Here is a 16,109-nt window from a genome sequence, read left to right on the forward strand (position 1 = left end):
CTTGACCTAATAGGTCCTCAGTTAACAGTAACTTTTAAAGGCCAAATGTAAAGATTTCCCACTATCAAATTCTTTTTTCTAATTGAAATACTCTATTGTTGACTGAATTTTATCATGCTTGAAGTGAAGTGAAGTGAAGTTGCTCAGTCATGTCTGACTCTGTGAGATCCCATGGACTGTAGCCTACCAGGCTTCTTCGTCCATGGAATTTTCCAGGCAAGAGTACTGGAGTGGGTTGCCATTTCCTTCTCCAGGGGATCTTCCCGACCCAGGGATCGAACCCGGGTCTCCTGTATTGCAGGCAGATGCTTTACTGTCTGAGCCACCAGGGAAGCCCTTATCATGCTTAAGGTGCTGAAAAACTGAGGCACTAGTCAGGAACCTTGTTAGCGTGTGTCAGACCCTACTGACTAATTCACAACAAAGATTTTATGTTACCTTTTGCCACTTTGTCCAAGACAGTAATGATAGCTTTAGGCACGTGAGTATAGCAGAAGATCCAGCTCCTCAGTCTGTTGTATTCATATATAAAAAAAAGTTTGGAAAGCTAATAAAGGCATTTCATTAAGCCTTAAAACAACTGAAATCAAATCCATGCCAAGGTTCCTGCTTGACACATGTTCCTCAAAAGATATTATCTCTTTCAACATATACAAAGTCAAAAAAAGGCACAGTTAAGGGACAGAGTATCACCTACATTGTATGTCAGCTTTTCAACGTGAGAGAGAAAAGGCAAAGTTTCTTCATTTAGAAATTGGGTCTCCTCTTCACATACTCTGCCAAAATAGGATTGTGGGACTGGTTTTTAGGAGAGGTATTTTGAATGTCCAGTTTCTGCAGTTGATCCCTCATTTACTCATCCTATGACAGCAAGAGACTTACTGATTTTAAAGTCTCTTCAACTGACTAGAACTTTCTTATCAGATTCTGCCTGTTTTCCTTATAAGTACCACAAAAACAAAAGGAAAGCCTAGGAATATGAAACTAGTGAAAAAGGAAAGGCACATGTATCACTATATGAATAAGTACTCTTCCAGCCATGATAGATGTAACAATCTATTTCTTAAATTGCACTGTGCCTTCCCAATGATGTCAAACCCTAAAAGTATTGCAGAGATAGTAGGTTTTTTTTTTTTTTTTTGGAAAAGGGTGAGCTCTATGTTAGTCTGCAGTGACTCAGTTTAGATATGAAAATAGGTTCTGAAAAGTGACCTCTTTGGTCCATCTGATTAGATTAGTTGATGTCCATGTGAACATTTATTCATCTTTATTAGCAAGGTTTAAAAGATGAACAGATTATCAAGGTTTCCACTATCAAATTCTGAGACCCAACACCTAGAGAGCAAAGGTTAGGAAAAAACATCTATAGCCATAATGAACCAACTATAAAACAAAGTTTTACAAATGAGTTTTCATTTAAGGCAAAGTGTTTACAAACTTCAGTAACCTCTAATGCTTGCCTTTAGGCTCAGCTGTTTCCTTCTGCAACCTGTACACACAGGGCACAGAGCAGTCACAGAGGTCGAGCCTAGCTAGCAATACTCAGCAGAAGCAGTAAGGTAAGAATCTACTCTAGAGTCCTGGCTTCAGATTCTGCTTTAAGCATCAGTCTATTGCTCATAGATGACTCAGAACTCTTTTAAAAATTTTTTTATTTTAACTCTTTTAAATTTTATTTTTATTTTTGGCTGTGCTGGGTCTTCACTGCTGTGCAAGCTTTTCTCTAGTTGTGGTTGAGCAGGGGCTACTCTCTAGTTGAGGTGTGCAGGCTTCTCATTGCGGTGGTCTCTCTTGTTGTGGAGTACTGGCTCTAGGGTACATGAGCTTCAGTAGTCGCGGCTCGCAGGCTCTAGAGCACAGGCTCAATAGTTGTGGCGCATGAGCTTAGTTGCTCTGTAGCATGTGGGATCTTCCTGGATCAGGGATGGAATCTATGTCCTGCATTGACTGGTAGATTCTTTACCACTGAACCACCAGGGAAGTCAGGACTCTGTTTTGTTTTTTTTAAGAGCCCCATTTAAAAGCACACTTAAATGAATAGCATTCCGTGATGAACCTTCATATTCAATCTTTCTGCATTTTGCCACCAACACATCCTCTGCCTCAAAAATCTACAATCTGTTTTGCACCATAGAACATTTTCAAACATGTTTTAGCTGTCCTTAATTTAGTCATCAAACATTTCTAAGTGCATGCATGGTGGCAGATGCCAAAACAAAATTGTTCAAGTTTAGTCTAGTGGCAGAGATGCAGTGAAGTGCTACAGGGACTGGCTGTGGTGAGTCTGTACAGGGATCCCCAGTAAGGGATTGGGAAAAGAACCAAAAAGACATGAGCTGAATCTGGAGGGAAAAGTTGACACTGTACCGGAGACAAGAAGAGAGAGGGATTCTAGGAAATGATATAAGCAAATGAGAAGAAATGGATATTAACAGTGTAATGTGTAGAATGCGCTTTAGTGTAGCTAGATAAGTTGGGGTGGCAGGAAATGAGGCTGCCAGATCATGAAGGCACCATGGAAGCAGGCATGTAGCATGTTCGGACAGATTTCTCTGGAAGCTGATAAGCGTGATGTATTAAAGCAGTTGTTTTTAACTTCTTAAGACTTCTTAAAGCAACTGAAAAAGGTACGCACCCTTTCACTCGGAAAAGATACATACACGTAGACACAAAATTTGCTCACAGTTGCCTGGTTAGGAATAAGGCAGAGGAGCAACTACAACAATTCAGGTGAGACATAAGGAGGCCTGAACTAAGCCACAGCAAGTAGGGAGATGAAAGAGACAGTTGTGATAAAAAGAAAGATGGCTGAGTGTTACCAACAGATCTTGTCACAAACTGGACTTGAGAAATGAGGGAAAGGCATGCATCAAGGATAACTCCCAGGTTGGTTTGTGGTATAGACAATTGAGTAGAAGGTAGTGTCACTCATGGAGAGAAGCAGGCTTTGGAAGAGAAGATAGGCTTAGTTTGGAAATGTGAAGTCAAAGGTGCCTTTAGAACATCCAAATAAAGAAGTTCAGTAGGAAACTATATATGCCCTTCCTTTTAATGATTCTTGTACTGGCTCTCATGCCCTAATGTTCAACTACAAACAGATTCTTAAGTCTTTGTGTAACACTTCTGAATTGAGACAAGTATAACCTCCATTTACAGAAAAAAGTCCAGAAATGGGAGAAGAAATTAAACTTCACACACCCAAAATTATTTCACATTTTTTAACTAAAAGAATAGACTTTTATTAAGCACTGTAAGTTTCTTTCCATCAGCATTAACAGAACACCAGACCAATTTCCATCACAGAACAACTCCTGAGACATTTTCATTCCTTTCTGAAACACTTTCCTTAACTCCTGCAGTTTCCCCTAAGAAGCATCCATTCAAACTTACATTAATAAACTATGGAGCTTTTGTGGTGAGGTGGGCCAAAAAAGGCAGGGAATTTGGAAGAGAAATACATATTATCCATCCACTAAACACACTGTCAAGAGCACAGGAGAAGAGATATTAACACAGGAAAAAACAATGAAAGATTTTACTTTTGTCAATAACATCATTTATTTCAGGGAGCACTAAAAATCAATGAATCCTTGTAGTTAAAGTTTCTTTACCTAGTATGTTATTCTAGAAATAGAATAGAATAAAATAAAAGGTGGATGAGGAAGTGTCTTCTGGGAAGTAACTAAAATTAAGTCATCAGCTTTGGCAGGGTTATGAAAGATTAATAAAAACTGAAATGTGTAATTTGTTTCATTTACATGAAAATCCACTAGTCATCAGTTACTACCAACACGGACAAAGAGAGCATCTATAAAAAAGTACAAGGGCAATGTCAAAAGCTGCAGTGGGCACCCTAGCACAGGGGGTATTTTATTTTGCTTTTACCTTGGAAAAAATGTTTTGTAAAAAAAAATATGAAGTTCTTTTCTTAGAACAGCAAAATAACCTCTGACAATCCTGAAGATAATTAGCAGTAATAGGGGAATAGGTACACTGAACTCTACCTGCACCAGCAGACTATAGCAATAAGCTAAGGGAAAAGAAAATGGAAAGTCAAATAAAAGAAGGTGCCAAAGTCACAAGAGGGAGAAAAATATAGGGTGACACACAATAGAACAGTGGGAACTTACCCCCCAAAACCCCAAGCATATTTGGGAAATATGCATTAGGAACTGAACAAGTAGAATGATTAAACCTTAGTAGAATTAACTAGCTATTTTAAACTGTGGTCTACTTGTACTGTCATTTTGATGTGGGGTGGGGAGTCTTAAATGTTGAAAGGGTAGCACTGACATGCTTACAGAAGCCTTCTAAGGTTCCAGTGGACTGGATCTCTATAGCCAAGCAGTTAATTCCACATTCTTTCTACCCTACATAAACATTCATTCCCCACGCCCCTTCTTAACCACCCTCTCTAATGCCTTACATGACTGTTTTTCTCAGTGATTAAAACAAGTTAATGTGACTTGGCCAACGATGCCAGGAAATCAAGATGCAGACAAAAATCAAATGTCACTAGCCAAAGCAAGTGCCATGTCTTGGGTTTTAAAGTCTACCCAAAGTCCTACTGGCTTAGAATGAAAATGGTACAAGTGAGCAGAAGTTTATCAGGCCTGGTCCAGACTAGACTGGCTACTGAATAAAGGTGGGAGTTATAGGCTGACCCCAAGATACACCAGCAGAAATCAAGAACTGCAAGTCCTTGAGGATCTGTGGCTGTATATATCCAGGGTGCTTTTGCTTATTATGGCCCTACAAAGTAAAGGGGTCATTTCTGGGGGTTCCTAAATGATGTATGACTTTGTTCAAGAAAGGCCACATCATAGTCAGAAATTGAACCTCAAATGAAGGATGACAGTCTCTTCAAGTGGTACTCACAACAAAGAGCAGACTCAGTTCCCTAATTTGAAAGAAATTAGAAAAAGTTGATCTTGAAACTAGAAAAAGTTAATCTTTCAGTGATAAACCTTAGTCTTTCTGACTTCTAAATTGTATGTCTTGGCAGATAAAATATAGGACTATGACCCTTTATAGTTCTTTCTTGTAACCTTACAAATCCAAAATTCTGAAACTAAATAAAAATCGAAGCTGGAAGTGAGTCACTTGTTTCATCCTGGGCCAGGCTAGGAGAAAGTAGAGGTGTGTGGAAGGGAGAAAAGCAAGCCTTTTGGCAAACTGGAATCATCCCTGTCAAACAGTAGTTTTACTTCTCACAGTGAATGCCTACCAAATAATAAATCTTCTTAATGCTGTGAGAGTTAACAATACTGTCATTTGATCATATCAAATAGATTCAAGATTCACAGAAACAGCAACTGAAGAAAATACGTTTCCATATAACTCCAAGTACTTCCTAATAGAAAATGGAGCTAGCTAGCTAGTTAACATAGCTCGGTGATTCTGGTTACTTTTAGAGCTCCAAAGGACTCCTCCCTCTGTGGTTCCAGAAAAAAATTTCCAAGTCATGTAAGTTCGCTACTAAATCCTTCTCTTGCTGGACACAGAAGTCCTAGCCGTCAAGATGTTGTAAAAGATTGGGCAAGCTAGGAGAGGAGCGGGGAAAACTAGGGGAGCCAATTCCATAGAGGAAGCTTTTGTACACTTTATTATTGGTTACATTTGCCTGGGTATGCATTCTTGTCATCCTGCTCTGGTTTATGTAAGAAGTGTCTGGGTAAGGGAAGAGGCATTCTAGACCTCCCCACCTCTGCAAACTGTGGGTTCTCTTAAACTGGGCCAGACTAGGATAAAACAGTCTGAGGCATCTTCAATCTTTCATGATGATACACTCATTGTAAGTGGGCAGTAAGCAAACAGCTTTCTGGTTGTCTGGAAAAATGTCACCAAGGACCTGCTCTGGGTTAAGGTGTGTGAGGTTTTTTAAAAAGAGAGAGGACCCTGCTAGAAGTCTAGTCAGTTGTGTTCCTGTAGAAATGGTACGTCTTGGGCAAGAATATTATAAAGCCCAAAAGGAGGTGTATGAGGCTAGAAGCCTCAATTTCTGAATGAAGACACATGCTAATCTGTTGCAAGCCATGTTCCCGTCCCTCATACTTAGGCTGCTGAGGAGGGAAACTGGAAGTGCAAGTCTGTCTCAAGAGTATCTCTCGCAAAGAGGAACATATTCTTTGTCCTGGGCAGATTCTGATCTTACTTGGGGGCCGGGAACTTTTCATAGAACACCCCTGTTGGCCCAGGCCAGAGTCCTCTGAAGTCTTCCTTGCAAAGCAAATGAAAAGATCCAGTAGTCAAAATGTCAATGAATAAATGAAACAATCTAGGCATGTAAAATCAAATTATCGGTTTCCTCACACTTCCCTACCTGCTCTCCTTCAGGGATTCATGGCAATCAATTCTAGCCTAAGGCCAGTTTGATCCTAGAGTTTCAGATGAGATTTCCCCAAACTGGCTGCAAGCCCTGGTAATTACCTTCCATCCCCTTTCTCTTTCCCAACCAGGCTGGCTGCTCCTTCATAAGAAAACGCCCAACTCTTCCCAATCCTACTCCAACCTCCTGTTTTTACGATAGGGGATGTGAGGACTCTGATCAAGATTAAGCTTGTGACAACCCAACTGTTTGTTGTTCTGAACAGGCAATCTCTGGAAAGTACTTTTTGTCTGCTTAGAGAAGCCCATCTTCTCGTAATTGTGATGGGCTATGACTTAGTAAGGATTTTTAAAATGTGGTCTTCTGAAACCCACCACTCCATAGCAGTGGAAGCATTTCTGGGAAATTCAGTAAATCTTCTGGGACATCATCATGTATGTGTGTGCATGTATATAAATATATATATACAACATATATATATTTATATATACATACATACACATATATTAATATATATATATAAAATATGTATAGATAAATAGATCTGTCTCTTTATATAAAGGGTATGTGTATGCATATAGATACACACATTCATATATACATCCACCCAAACATCCGTACACAGACACAGACACAGACATACACACAGACACACACACACACAGACACACACACACACACACACAGTCTTTTGAGTTCCCTTTAGAACATCATTTCATTACATTGATTCCCCCCCTTGCAGGGAGTGGGAAGCAGGGAGTGGGTGAACTGCACCACATCTTCTATTTTACAAATAATGCTTTAGTTCAGAGGCAGGAAAAATCTGCCCAGTACTTTTTCGACTCACTTGAATCCCCCAGTACAAAGGCCATTGGTAGTTATTTTAAGTGTATAAAATTAAAAAAAGAATAAAAAAAATAAAATAACCAATACTACCTCACTTCCCTGAAAACATCTACCTATCTGATTGTCAGGCCAGAGCTAGAGGCGGTAGTACAAATCCCTGGCATAGGTGAGTGGGGAAAAGAGTTAGAAGGATGTGGATACTGATTATGTACGAAGGCCCTACCAGTTCATAAAGAAAAAACGAAGCTAGGAAGCCATAGGTAGCTGTATCCACCATCCCATGGGTTTTGTAAATGAACATCATAATAAAGACTCAGAAAACCAAAGCTAGACCTTTTCTGTAGGTCCTTACATGATGATACCCAATAGTCTGTTACGTGATGATACCCAATAGTCTGTGCCTTAATGGCCTCCCAGGGGAGGTAAAGAGAATATTGGCACTATATATTCAATTTGAGAATAGGAACTAGTCTTGTTGCCATTCATATTTGATCAGAGCTTCTCTAGAAACAGACTGCTGAGTCTGGAAGCCCAGAAAAAGACAGGGAAGGGGAAAAGATGGATATGAAAGAACACCCCCATCAAAATCCTGAACAAAACTAGGGTAAGCATTTCATGTCTTCCTCTAACTTAGGCCTAAAATCAGAGAAGTATAGGTTTTCCCCTCTTCCTGATCTGCTGAAGCCATCTTCTTGCTTGTTACTCCTCTTTCTGTTGTGTCACAGTTCCTAGCTTTTGCTCTTGTAAGCGGCTCTTCTCGCCATTCTTCCCGGGGAAGTACCGGTTACCGTTATTACACACACTGCTGTCTCTGGATAAGGCACACTGTGATGGATGTGGAAGATGATCATTCTTCTCTTCCTTGATCAATGTGCCACTGTTTCCATCTACCTGTGAGCGAGACCGACCTTGTTGAGGCTCCAGGGATTTAGAAACTCCATCTGAAAAGCTCTGTCAAAAACAGAGATAGTCAGTAGGAATGGTAATCCCAAAACTGGCTGATCCTTCCCAAGCATGTTGATAAGCTAGCCTGTGGAAACTGCTTCAGTTCTTCAAAAACACCAGAAAGCCCAACGTTTGTTAGCACCTAGTACACTCTGACACTGTCTGGAGAACTTAGGGTGACAACAAAAGGATCTAACTCGAATCTAATGGCAATGACAACAACACAATAACGGCCCAGCTACTATTTACCAAGTTTTACAATGTATTTTTTCAAATGCCAAAAGGGACCTGATATGGTAGATATTATGACATCCCATTTACAGATGAGGAAGCTGAGGCTCAAAAAGATTAAAGTAACTTGCTCAAGGAGATACAAGTAGAAAGTAGTGGGGCCAGGATTCCACTCCAGGTCAGTCAGCCTCTCAAGTTTATTCTTTTAACTTCCATGCAACGCCGTCCAATATCGACAGCTGGGTTTGTAAATGAAAGGAAAAGAAAATGAACAATAAGATCTATGTGCAATATTTCACAGAATCTTTCATAACTAAAAACAATCACTTGGTTTTAGTTTCAGCAATGGTAACTGCTCCTGAAATGCTAATGTCATGAACTGCATGACCTTGAAGTGCAGAACTGGCTCCCAATGAGTATTATTAGGAATAATAAGAGTTTCTGATTATTAAGTGGTTGGGCATGCCAGGTATTCTGATGCTGGTTTCACAGATAAGACAAATGAGGCTCAAAAAAGTAAAATGACTTGCTCAAGGTCATTGGCAAGCTCAGACTTGCATCAAGTCTGTTTGATCCCAAAGACATTGTTCTTTCCACTGACGCAATACATAATGGAAATCTAATGCCCACTGAATATGTGGTCATTATAGATAATAACTACTAATTTTGTTGAGCACTTCCCATGTACCAGGTTCTATGTTAAATACTTCACATGTATTATCTCATTTAACACTCAGAATAATTCTGAGGTAGATGCCAATTCTTCCATTTTTACAGATGAGGGAACTAGGGCAGAGAGAGGGTAAGTAACTTGCCCAAAGTTACAAAACTGGTAAGTGGCACTGCCAGATTCAAAGCTAGATCATTTGTCTCCAATACCTATACAACATAGAGGTTACTGTGAAGTGCTTCTCAAGAACCTGAAGATAAGATGAAACTAGCAATGGAAGGAATTAGCCATGTGAGTCAACAAAGAAATAAAAATGTAACAAATAAGGGACTGATGAATTTGAGAATACACAAAACTCCACTGACCTAGGAATAATCTCATGAAGATAGGACTGTAATGGAAGATTTAATAAACTGGAACAGTTAATTATCTCAGATGGGAAGATGCCTTAGCTACAAACAAAGTCAATGTAAGGATTTCCTTGGCCAGGCTATCTCTAGAGTAGATAACAGTACCCCAAGAAATCTTAACTAAGAGGAATTTAAGATCATCTATTATCCCTTTTTTCCCCCTAGTTTCCCCATCTAGAAGAGAATAACAGTATATGACAGAGGATGAGATGGTTGGATGGTATCACCGACTCGATGGACATGAGTTTGAGTAAGCTCCAGGAGTTGGTAATGCACAGGGAAGCCTGGCGTGTTGCATGCAGTCCATGGGGCTGCAGAGTCTGACACAACTGAGTGACTGAACTGAATAGTATATATTAACTAGATATCAAATAGTATCCATAAAGCATAGAGAATAATATTATCTATTTCATAGGTTCATATAAGGATTCAATGACACACACCATGTAAAGCATGGTGGTGTCCGGCATGCTGTAAGAACTCAATAATTGCTAGCTAATATTACTGTTCTGATTCCACACCCTCAGGCAAACTTCTGATACCATGGCCTCCTTGGCAGCTTGCTCTTAGAGAAAGAAAGCTCTGATTAGACATGGTTAAGAGCATGCATACAAGAGTCAGGCAAGGCCTAGGTCTGAATCTTGTCTAACAATTACAGTTGTTATACTGTATCAGAATTAGCACAGTACAGGGTTTTGGAATCAGTCAGCTCAAGCTAGAATGCCAACTCTAATACTAACTTGATGGTCATTTTGGGCAAGATGCTTCATTCTTCTGAGCCTCAGTTTTCTCCTGTTTAAAATGGAAATAATAAATACATGTATTTATAAGAGGGACTAGGAAAAAGTATACAACATATTGTGATAACTATTTCTTTCCACTGTAAATTAGTACTTTACCTTTCACCTTCTCCCTTCTCGTCCCCTCCCCCACTCCTTTAGCCATATCCACAAAGCTATTTCTGTGATGTTGGTTAATGTGAGCCAACCACTGGAAGATGGATCCACTATGATTGTACCAAAGATATCAAGTTTTTTTTTTTAGATATCAAGTTTTTTAGGCTGTATGCATGTCTACTGATCAGTCCCTGGTGAATTCATCAAGGCTGTACTACCTCATGTATGTGTATGTGTGCTCAGTTGTGTTCGACTCTTTGTGACCCTATGGACTATAGCCCACCAGGCTCCTCTGTCCATGGGATTTTCCAGACAAGAATACTGGAGTGGGTTGCCATTCCCTTCTCCAACCTTATGAGAGGACTATCTTATAGGGTATTACCTTATGGGAGGCTACCTGAGTGATCTGTTTTCCTGCACAGTGCAATCCCTTTTCCCTTACTGAGCAGTTTCTGGAAAAAGCTGAGAAGCTTTGGAAAAACCCAAAGTCACTGCTTTCTGGCTTTGGAGTACATTACAAAATATGTTGTGTAGGGGACTTATCACTGTAGTTTCATGTTGGACTCAAAATAACACTAAAGCAAATTTGTATTCCTTGAGAAAAAATTAGAAAATGGGAGTAACAAGGATGCAATGAGGGCTGGCTGTATATATGAGAGCTGAGCTGGAATTGAGGACTGATGATAAAATTGCCTTGCAGTATGGTCTCATCAATGACCTTTGTGAGGATTAGAAACCACATGTAAAATGTCTAGTAGAGGGCTTTGGAGAAAGCAGGCACTTAAGAAATGATAGTTACTATGCTACGAGGAGCCCAGCAGTCTGAAGCCAGTACAAGATTTTGGATCTCTACAGGGGGATGGGGGACCAGTGAATTTGAAGACCACTGAGTTTCAGACCATTCTGAACCATCAAGAATAAGCAGAATGGCAGTGCCTCCTCCTTTCCCATCATCAGTAAAGGCAAAAGTCCAATTTTCTAAGCATCTCTGGTAGCACCACAGAAACTGAGGTGTGCTGTTGGAATCCCACTGTTAATTTCACGTTGGCCTCTTTATGGTTCATGTAGTAATGCTTTGCTAAATGCAGGTCTTTAGGACACAGTACCAGGTTTCTATTTTGTGGCCTCACTCAGGGAAAAGGATAACACTCTGCAGCCCTGTGGGAACAGCCTGGGCAGATAACCCTCAACAGACTGCTAGAGAGTAGGCAGATGAAATCAAATGCTGGGAGAAGCTATGAAAGCTCCCAGGTTTCCATGCCTGATCTGATCTCTTGCAAACAAACAAAAACAAGAAGAGGGAGATCATCTCAAAAAGGTACTTACTTGTTTATTTCCTTTTTTGTGTCCTTTGGCTCCTCTACCAGTCTGTTCTTTTCCATGCCTTTAGAAAGTGGAGGGGGAGGGGAAAGTGATCATGAGGAACACATAAAGCCCACACTTCCATTTTCACTTAATTAACTACTCACCTCCACTAGCAAGTTTGACCCTCTTAGGTTAGATGCCTCTCCTCTGTGTTACCAGTGTAAATCTCTGTCACTTCTACGTTATACTGAATTGTCCCATGTCCCAAGTCCTCCTCTAGGGCAAAAACTGTTTCAAGGCAGGGCATTTACTATATGTTTACTGAACTCAACTGAAAACTGGCTTTAAAAATGCAAAGTTAGTTCATGCCGCTTACCTTAATAAAAGGGTTCAATAGCTGGGCATTTTCCCAAGAGCACCTTAATTGACACTAGCTTATACCAACCTGTTCAAACACATACCCCTTTCCTGGCCCACCGACAGAAACCACTTGCATGCCAAAGGAGCCTCGCCCCCTGGAGGATCTGCTGCCAGCCCACTGGCCCACAACCATCCCAGCGATCTCCAGTTTTCCTCCTTGGGGTGGGATTGGATGGAGTCCTAGAAAGAGAGGAACAATGGTAGCAGTGAATGGCAAGTGCAAGGTAGGATAAGAGGTGGAATAAAAGATCCACAGCCCACCTACTCTATGTATTTTTCCATTTCTCTATGATAAAAAGACTGTGATAACAACAAAGGGTCATGGTGGAAGCAAATTTCAGAAGGGGTTGAAAATCTACATGCATCCACTTTAGCAAGTGGGGTGTGCCAGATTCATTTTTCAACTACAGAGCCTATACACTGTAGGCATTCAATATTTGTGGAGAGAGAATGAGGTCTTAAGATCTAGCTATTGGAAAATTATAGGCCAAAACTACCTTTTTAAAGCAGGAAATGAATTTATTTCATGTACACATGTATTTCCAGGAAAAATATCAACAACCTCAGATATGCAGATAACACCACCCTTATGGCAGAGAGTGAAGAAGAACTAAAGAGCTTCTTGATGAAAGTGAAAGAGAAGAGTGAAAAAGTTGTCTTAAAGCTCAACATTCAGAAAACAAAGATCATGGCATCCAGTCCCATCACTTCATGGCAAATAGATGGAGAAACAGTGGAAACAGTGGAATACTTTATTTTTTGGGGCTCCCAAATCACTGCAGATGGTGACTGCAACCATGAAATTAAAAGATGCTTACTACTTGGGAGAAAAGTTATGACCAACGTAGACAGGATATTAAAAAGCAGAGACGTTACTTTGCCAACAAAGGTCCATCTAGTCAAAGCTATGGTTTTTCCAGTAGTCATGTATGGATGTGAGAGCTGGACTATAAAGAAAGCTGAGCGCCAAAGAATTGATGCTTTTGAGCTGTGGTATTGGAGAAGACTCTTGAGAGTCCCTTGGACCGCAAGGAGATCCAACCAGTCCATCCTAAAGGAAATCAATATTCATTGGAAGGACTGATGTTGAAGCTGAAACTCCAATACTTTGGCCACCTGATGCAAAGAACCAACTCATTTGAAAAGACCCTGATGCTGGGAAAGATTAAAGGCGGGAGGAGAAGGGGCGACAGAGGATGAGATGGTTGGATGGCATCACTGACTCAATGGACATGAGTTTGAGTAAACTCCGGGAGTTGGTGATTTACAGAGAGGCTTGGCATGCTGCAGTCCATGGGGTGGCAAACAGTCGGACACGACTGAGCAACTCAACTGAACTGAACTGATACATAAATTTATATACCCTCATGTAACAGACCAAAACTACTTTTGATTCAAATGCATGTCACTACACACTGGAGGATTAGTCAAATAACCAAACAGAACAAAAAATAATGAAACTAAACTAACAGTTTAATGAAGAATTGATGCTTTCGAATTGTGCTGGAGAAGACTCTTGAGGGTCTCTTGGACAGCAAGGAGATCCAACCACTCAATCCTAAAGGAAATCAGTCCTGAATATTCATTGGAAAGACTGATGCTGAAGCTCCAATACTCTGGCCACCTGATGCGAACAGCTAACTCATTGGAAAAGACCCTGATGCTGGGAAAGATTGAGGGCAGAAGAAGGGGAGACAGAATGAGATGGTTGGATGGCATCACTGACTCAATGGACATGAGTTTGAGCAAACTCTGGGGGACAGTGAAGGACAGGGAAGTCTGGTGTGCTGCAATTCATGGGGTCGCAAAGAGCTGGACACAACTTAGCGATTGAACAACAACAAACTAACAGTGATTTATGATTACAAAGTAAGAATAGCAACAGTTGAAAACCAGAACCAATTAAAGACAAGATAGCATGATATCATCTTAAAACAGAAAATTCCAACTCTGTGTGTGAACTCACAAGCAGAGTACAGGTCTGCAATTTGGCACAAAAGAAAGCTTTCATAAAACAGAGAATGCTAGTAAGCCTTTAACTTTATTTTATGGAAAAAACCCAAATATTAATAACTCTTCACTCACTTAGCAGGTTGTTAGCAAAGAGCCCCTCATTTATATAAAAATGGGAGTCTAAGGAATTAGGTGACTAGCCAATCCTAAGAGGGCAAGAAAGACTTGCATTTGGGGGCCACCAGTAATTGGAGACTAGGTTTTATCACTGGGAGCTGGGACAATGGTGAGGACCTTCTGAGAACTTGGCCTTAATTAAAGCTATCTTCTGAGACACAATAAAATCAGCATGTAAAGAATGAGAGCAGGCATCTGTAAAAACATCTTCAAAGGATGGAATGAAGGGCTGGCTCCCTGGTTTGTGAGACCTAGTCATTGCCTGAGTGAACTAACTGAGCAGACATTTACACTGCTCACCTAGGCACATCCTTGAACTAAAACATCCATGCTGAATTTTGTGACCCTTAACTTAAGACAAATTTCGACTTCCAAGCTTTACTATTTTTAAAGTGATGAGCAATACACAACAAACACTTCAACCATACCACTCTCACCCGATCACAGAATCTTGACATTTCATGTTAAAATGCCCCATTAAAATATTGCTTCACCAGGAAAAAAGGTTGTTTGAATTATCAGGATCAGTACCTGACCTACCTAAGCAAGAATGTTTGTTTGTCATTAAGCCACAGTTCAGATATCACCATAATTTATACATACATGTGTGTGTATATATTGTGTTGGTCAAAAGGTTTATTTTTTCCTGTAAGATGGCTCTAGTAGTGCTTAGTTGTCTTTAACTTCATTTGAAACAATTTTGTTAGATTGTATTGTGACAGCTGTCATATCAGCGTGCATTTATTTAAAAAAGAAAGGTAAAAACACAACTGAAATGCAAAAAAAAAAAAAAAAAAGATTTGTGCAGTGTATGGAGAAAGTGCTGTGACCGATCGAACACATCAGAAGTGGTTTAAGAAGTTTTGTACTAGAGATTTCTCACTGAACAATGCGCCAGAGTCAGGTGGACCACTTGAAGTTGATTGGGATCAAATGGAGACATTAATTGAGAACAGTCAATGTTACACCATGTGAGAGATAGCCGATATACTCAAAATATTTAAATCAAATGTTGAAAATTATTTGCACCAGCTTGGTTATGTTCATCGCTTTGATGTTAGGGTTCCACATAAGTTAAGGGGAAACCTTCTTGACTATAATTCTGCTTATGATTCTCTACTTAAACGTAATGAAAACGTTTCATTGTGATGGATAATTAAAAGTGGATACTGGACAATACTGTGGAATGGAAGAGATCATGCAGTAAGTGAAATGAACCACCATCAACCACATCAAAGTTCAGTCTTCATCTGAAAAAGGTGACGTTGTATATATGGTGGGATTGGAAGGGTGTCTTCTATTATGAACTCCTTCTGGGAAACCAAACGATTAATTCCAACAAGTACTGCTCCCAATTAGACCAACTGAAAGCAGCACCCAATAAAAAGCATCCAGAATTAGTCAACAGACAATGCAAAATCTTCCATCAGGATAGTGCAAGACTATATGTTTCTTTGATGATCAGGCAACAACTGTTACAGCTTGGCTGGGAAGTTCTGATTCATCCACCGTATTCACCAGACACCGCACCTTCAGATTTCCATTTATTTTAGTCTTTACAAAATTTTCTTAATGGAAAAAATTTCAATTCCTTGGAAGACTATCAAAGACACCTGGAACTATTCTTTGCAAAAAAAAAAAAAGTTTTGGGAAGATGGAATTATGAAGTTGCCTGAAAAATGGCAGAAGGTAATGGGACAAAACGATGAATACCTTGTTCAATGAAGTTCATGGTGAAAATGAAAAGACCCTTTTATTTTAACTTTAAAAATGAAGGAACTTTTTGCCTAACCCAGTATATGTATATGTGGATCCACATGTGTGTGTGTGTATTTGCTTTCCTCACTAAAACGCAATCCCAGAGAGGGTACAGACTGTGACTTATTTCTCTCTATGCTTCTGGAAATGTGTTAGATCTACTCTCAGAG

At 39.9% G+C, this 16,109-nt stretch overlaps 1 protein-coding gene across 3 annotated transcripts in view; it reads right to left on the bottom strand.

Moving 5' to 3' along the window:
- Positions 1-3,214: 3,214 nt before the first annotated feature.
- The window catches only part of FAM120C (family with sequence similarity 120C), a 140,357-nt gene continuing 127,462 nt past the window's right edge, over positions 3,215-16,109 (bottom strand). Inside the window, exons 14-17 of one of the 3 annotated variants that reach the window (XM_043895278.1) lie at positions 12,093-12,231; positions 11,653-11,710; positions 10,171-10,222; positions 7,999-8,125 (exon numbers count right to left, since the gene is read on the bottom strand). In XM_043895278.1, coding sequence (XP_043751213.1) covers positions 10,178-10,222; positions 11,653-11,710; positions 12,093-12,231 — 242 coding nt within the window. In that variant the 3' untranslated portion in view covers positions 7,999-8,125; positions 10,171-10,177. Of the gene's footprint in view, positions 8,126-10,170; positions 10,223-11,652; positions 11,711-12,092; positions 12,232-16,109 lie in introns of all 3 variants that reach the window. The other 2 variants (XM_043895277.1, XM_043895279.1) reach the window with 2 other exon arrangements.

Source organism: Cervus elaphus, chromosome X (genome assembly GCF_910594005.1).
Source record: "Cervus elaphus chromosome X, mCerEla1.1, whole genome shotgun sequence".
NCBI classification, from domain to species: Eukaryota; Metazoa; Chordata; class Mammalia; order Artiodactyla; family Cervidae; genus Cervus; species Cervus elaphus.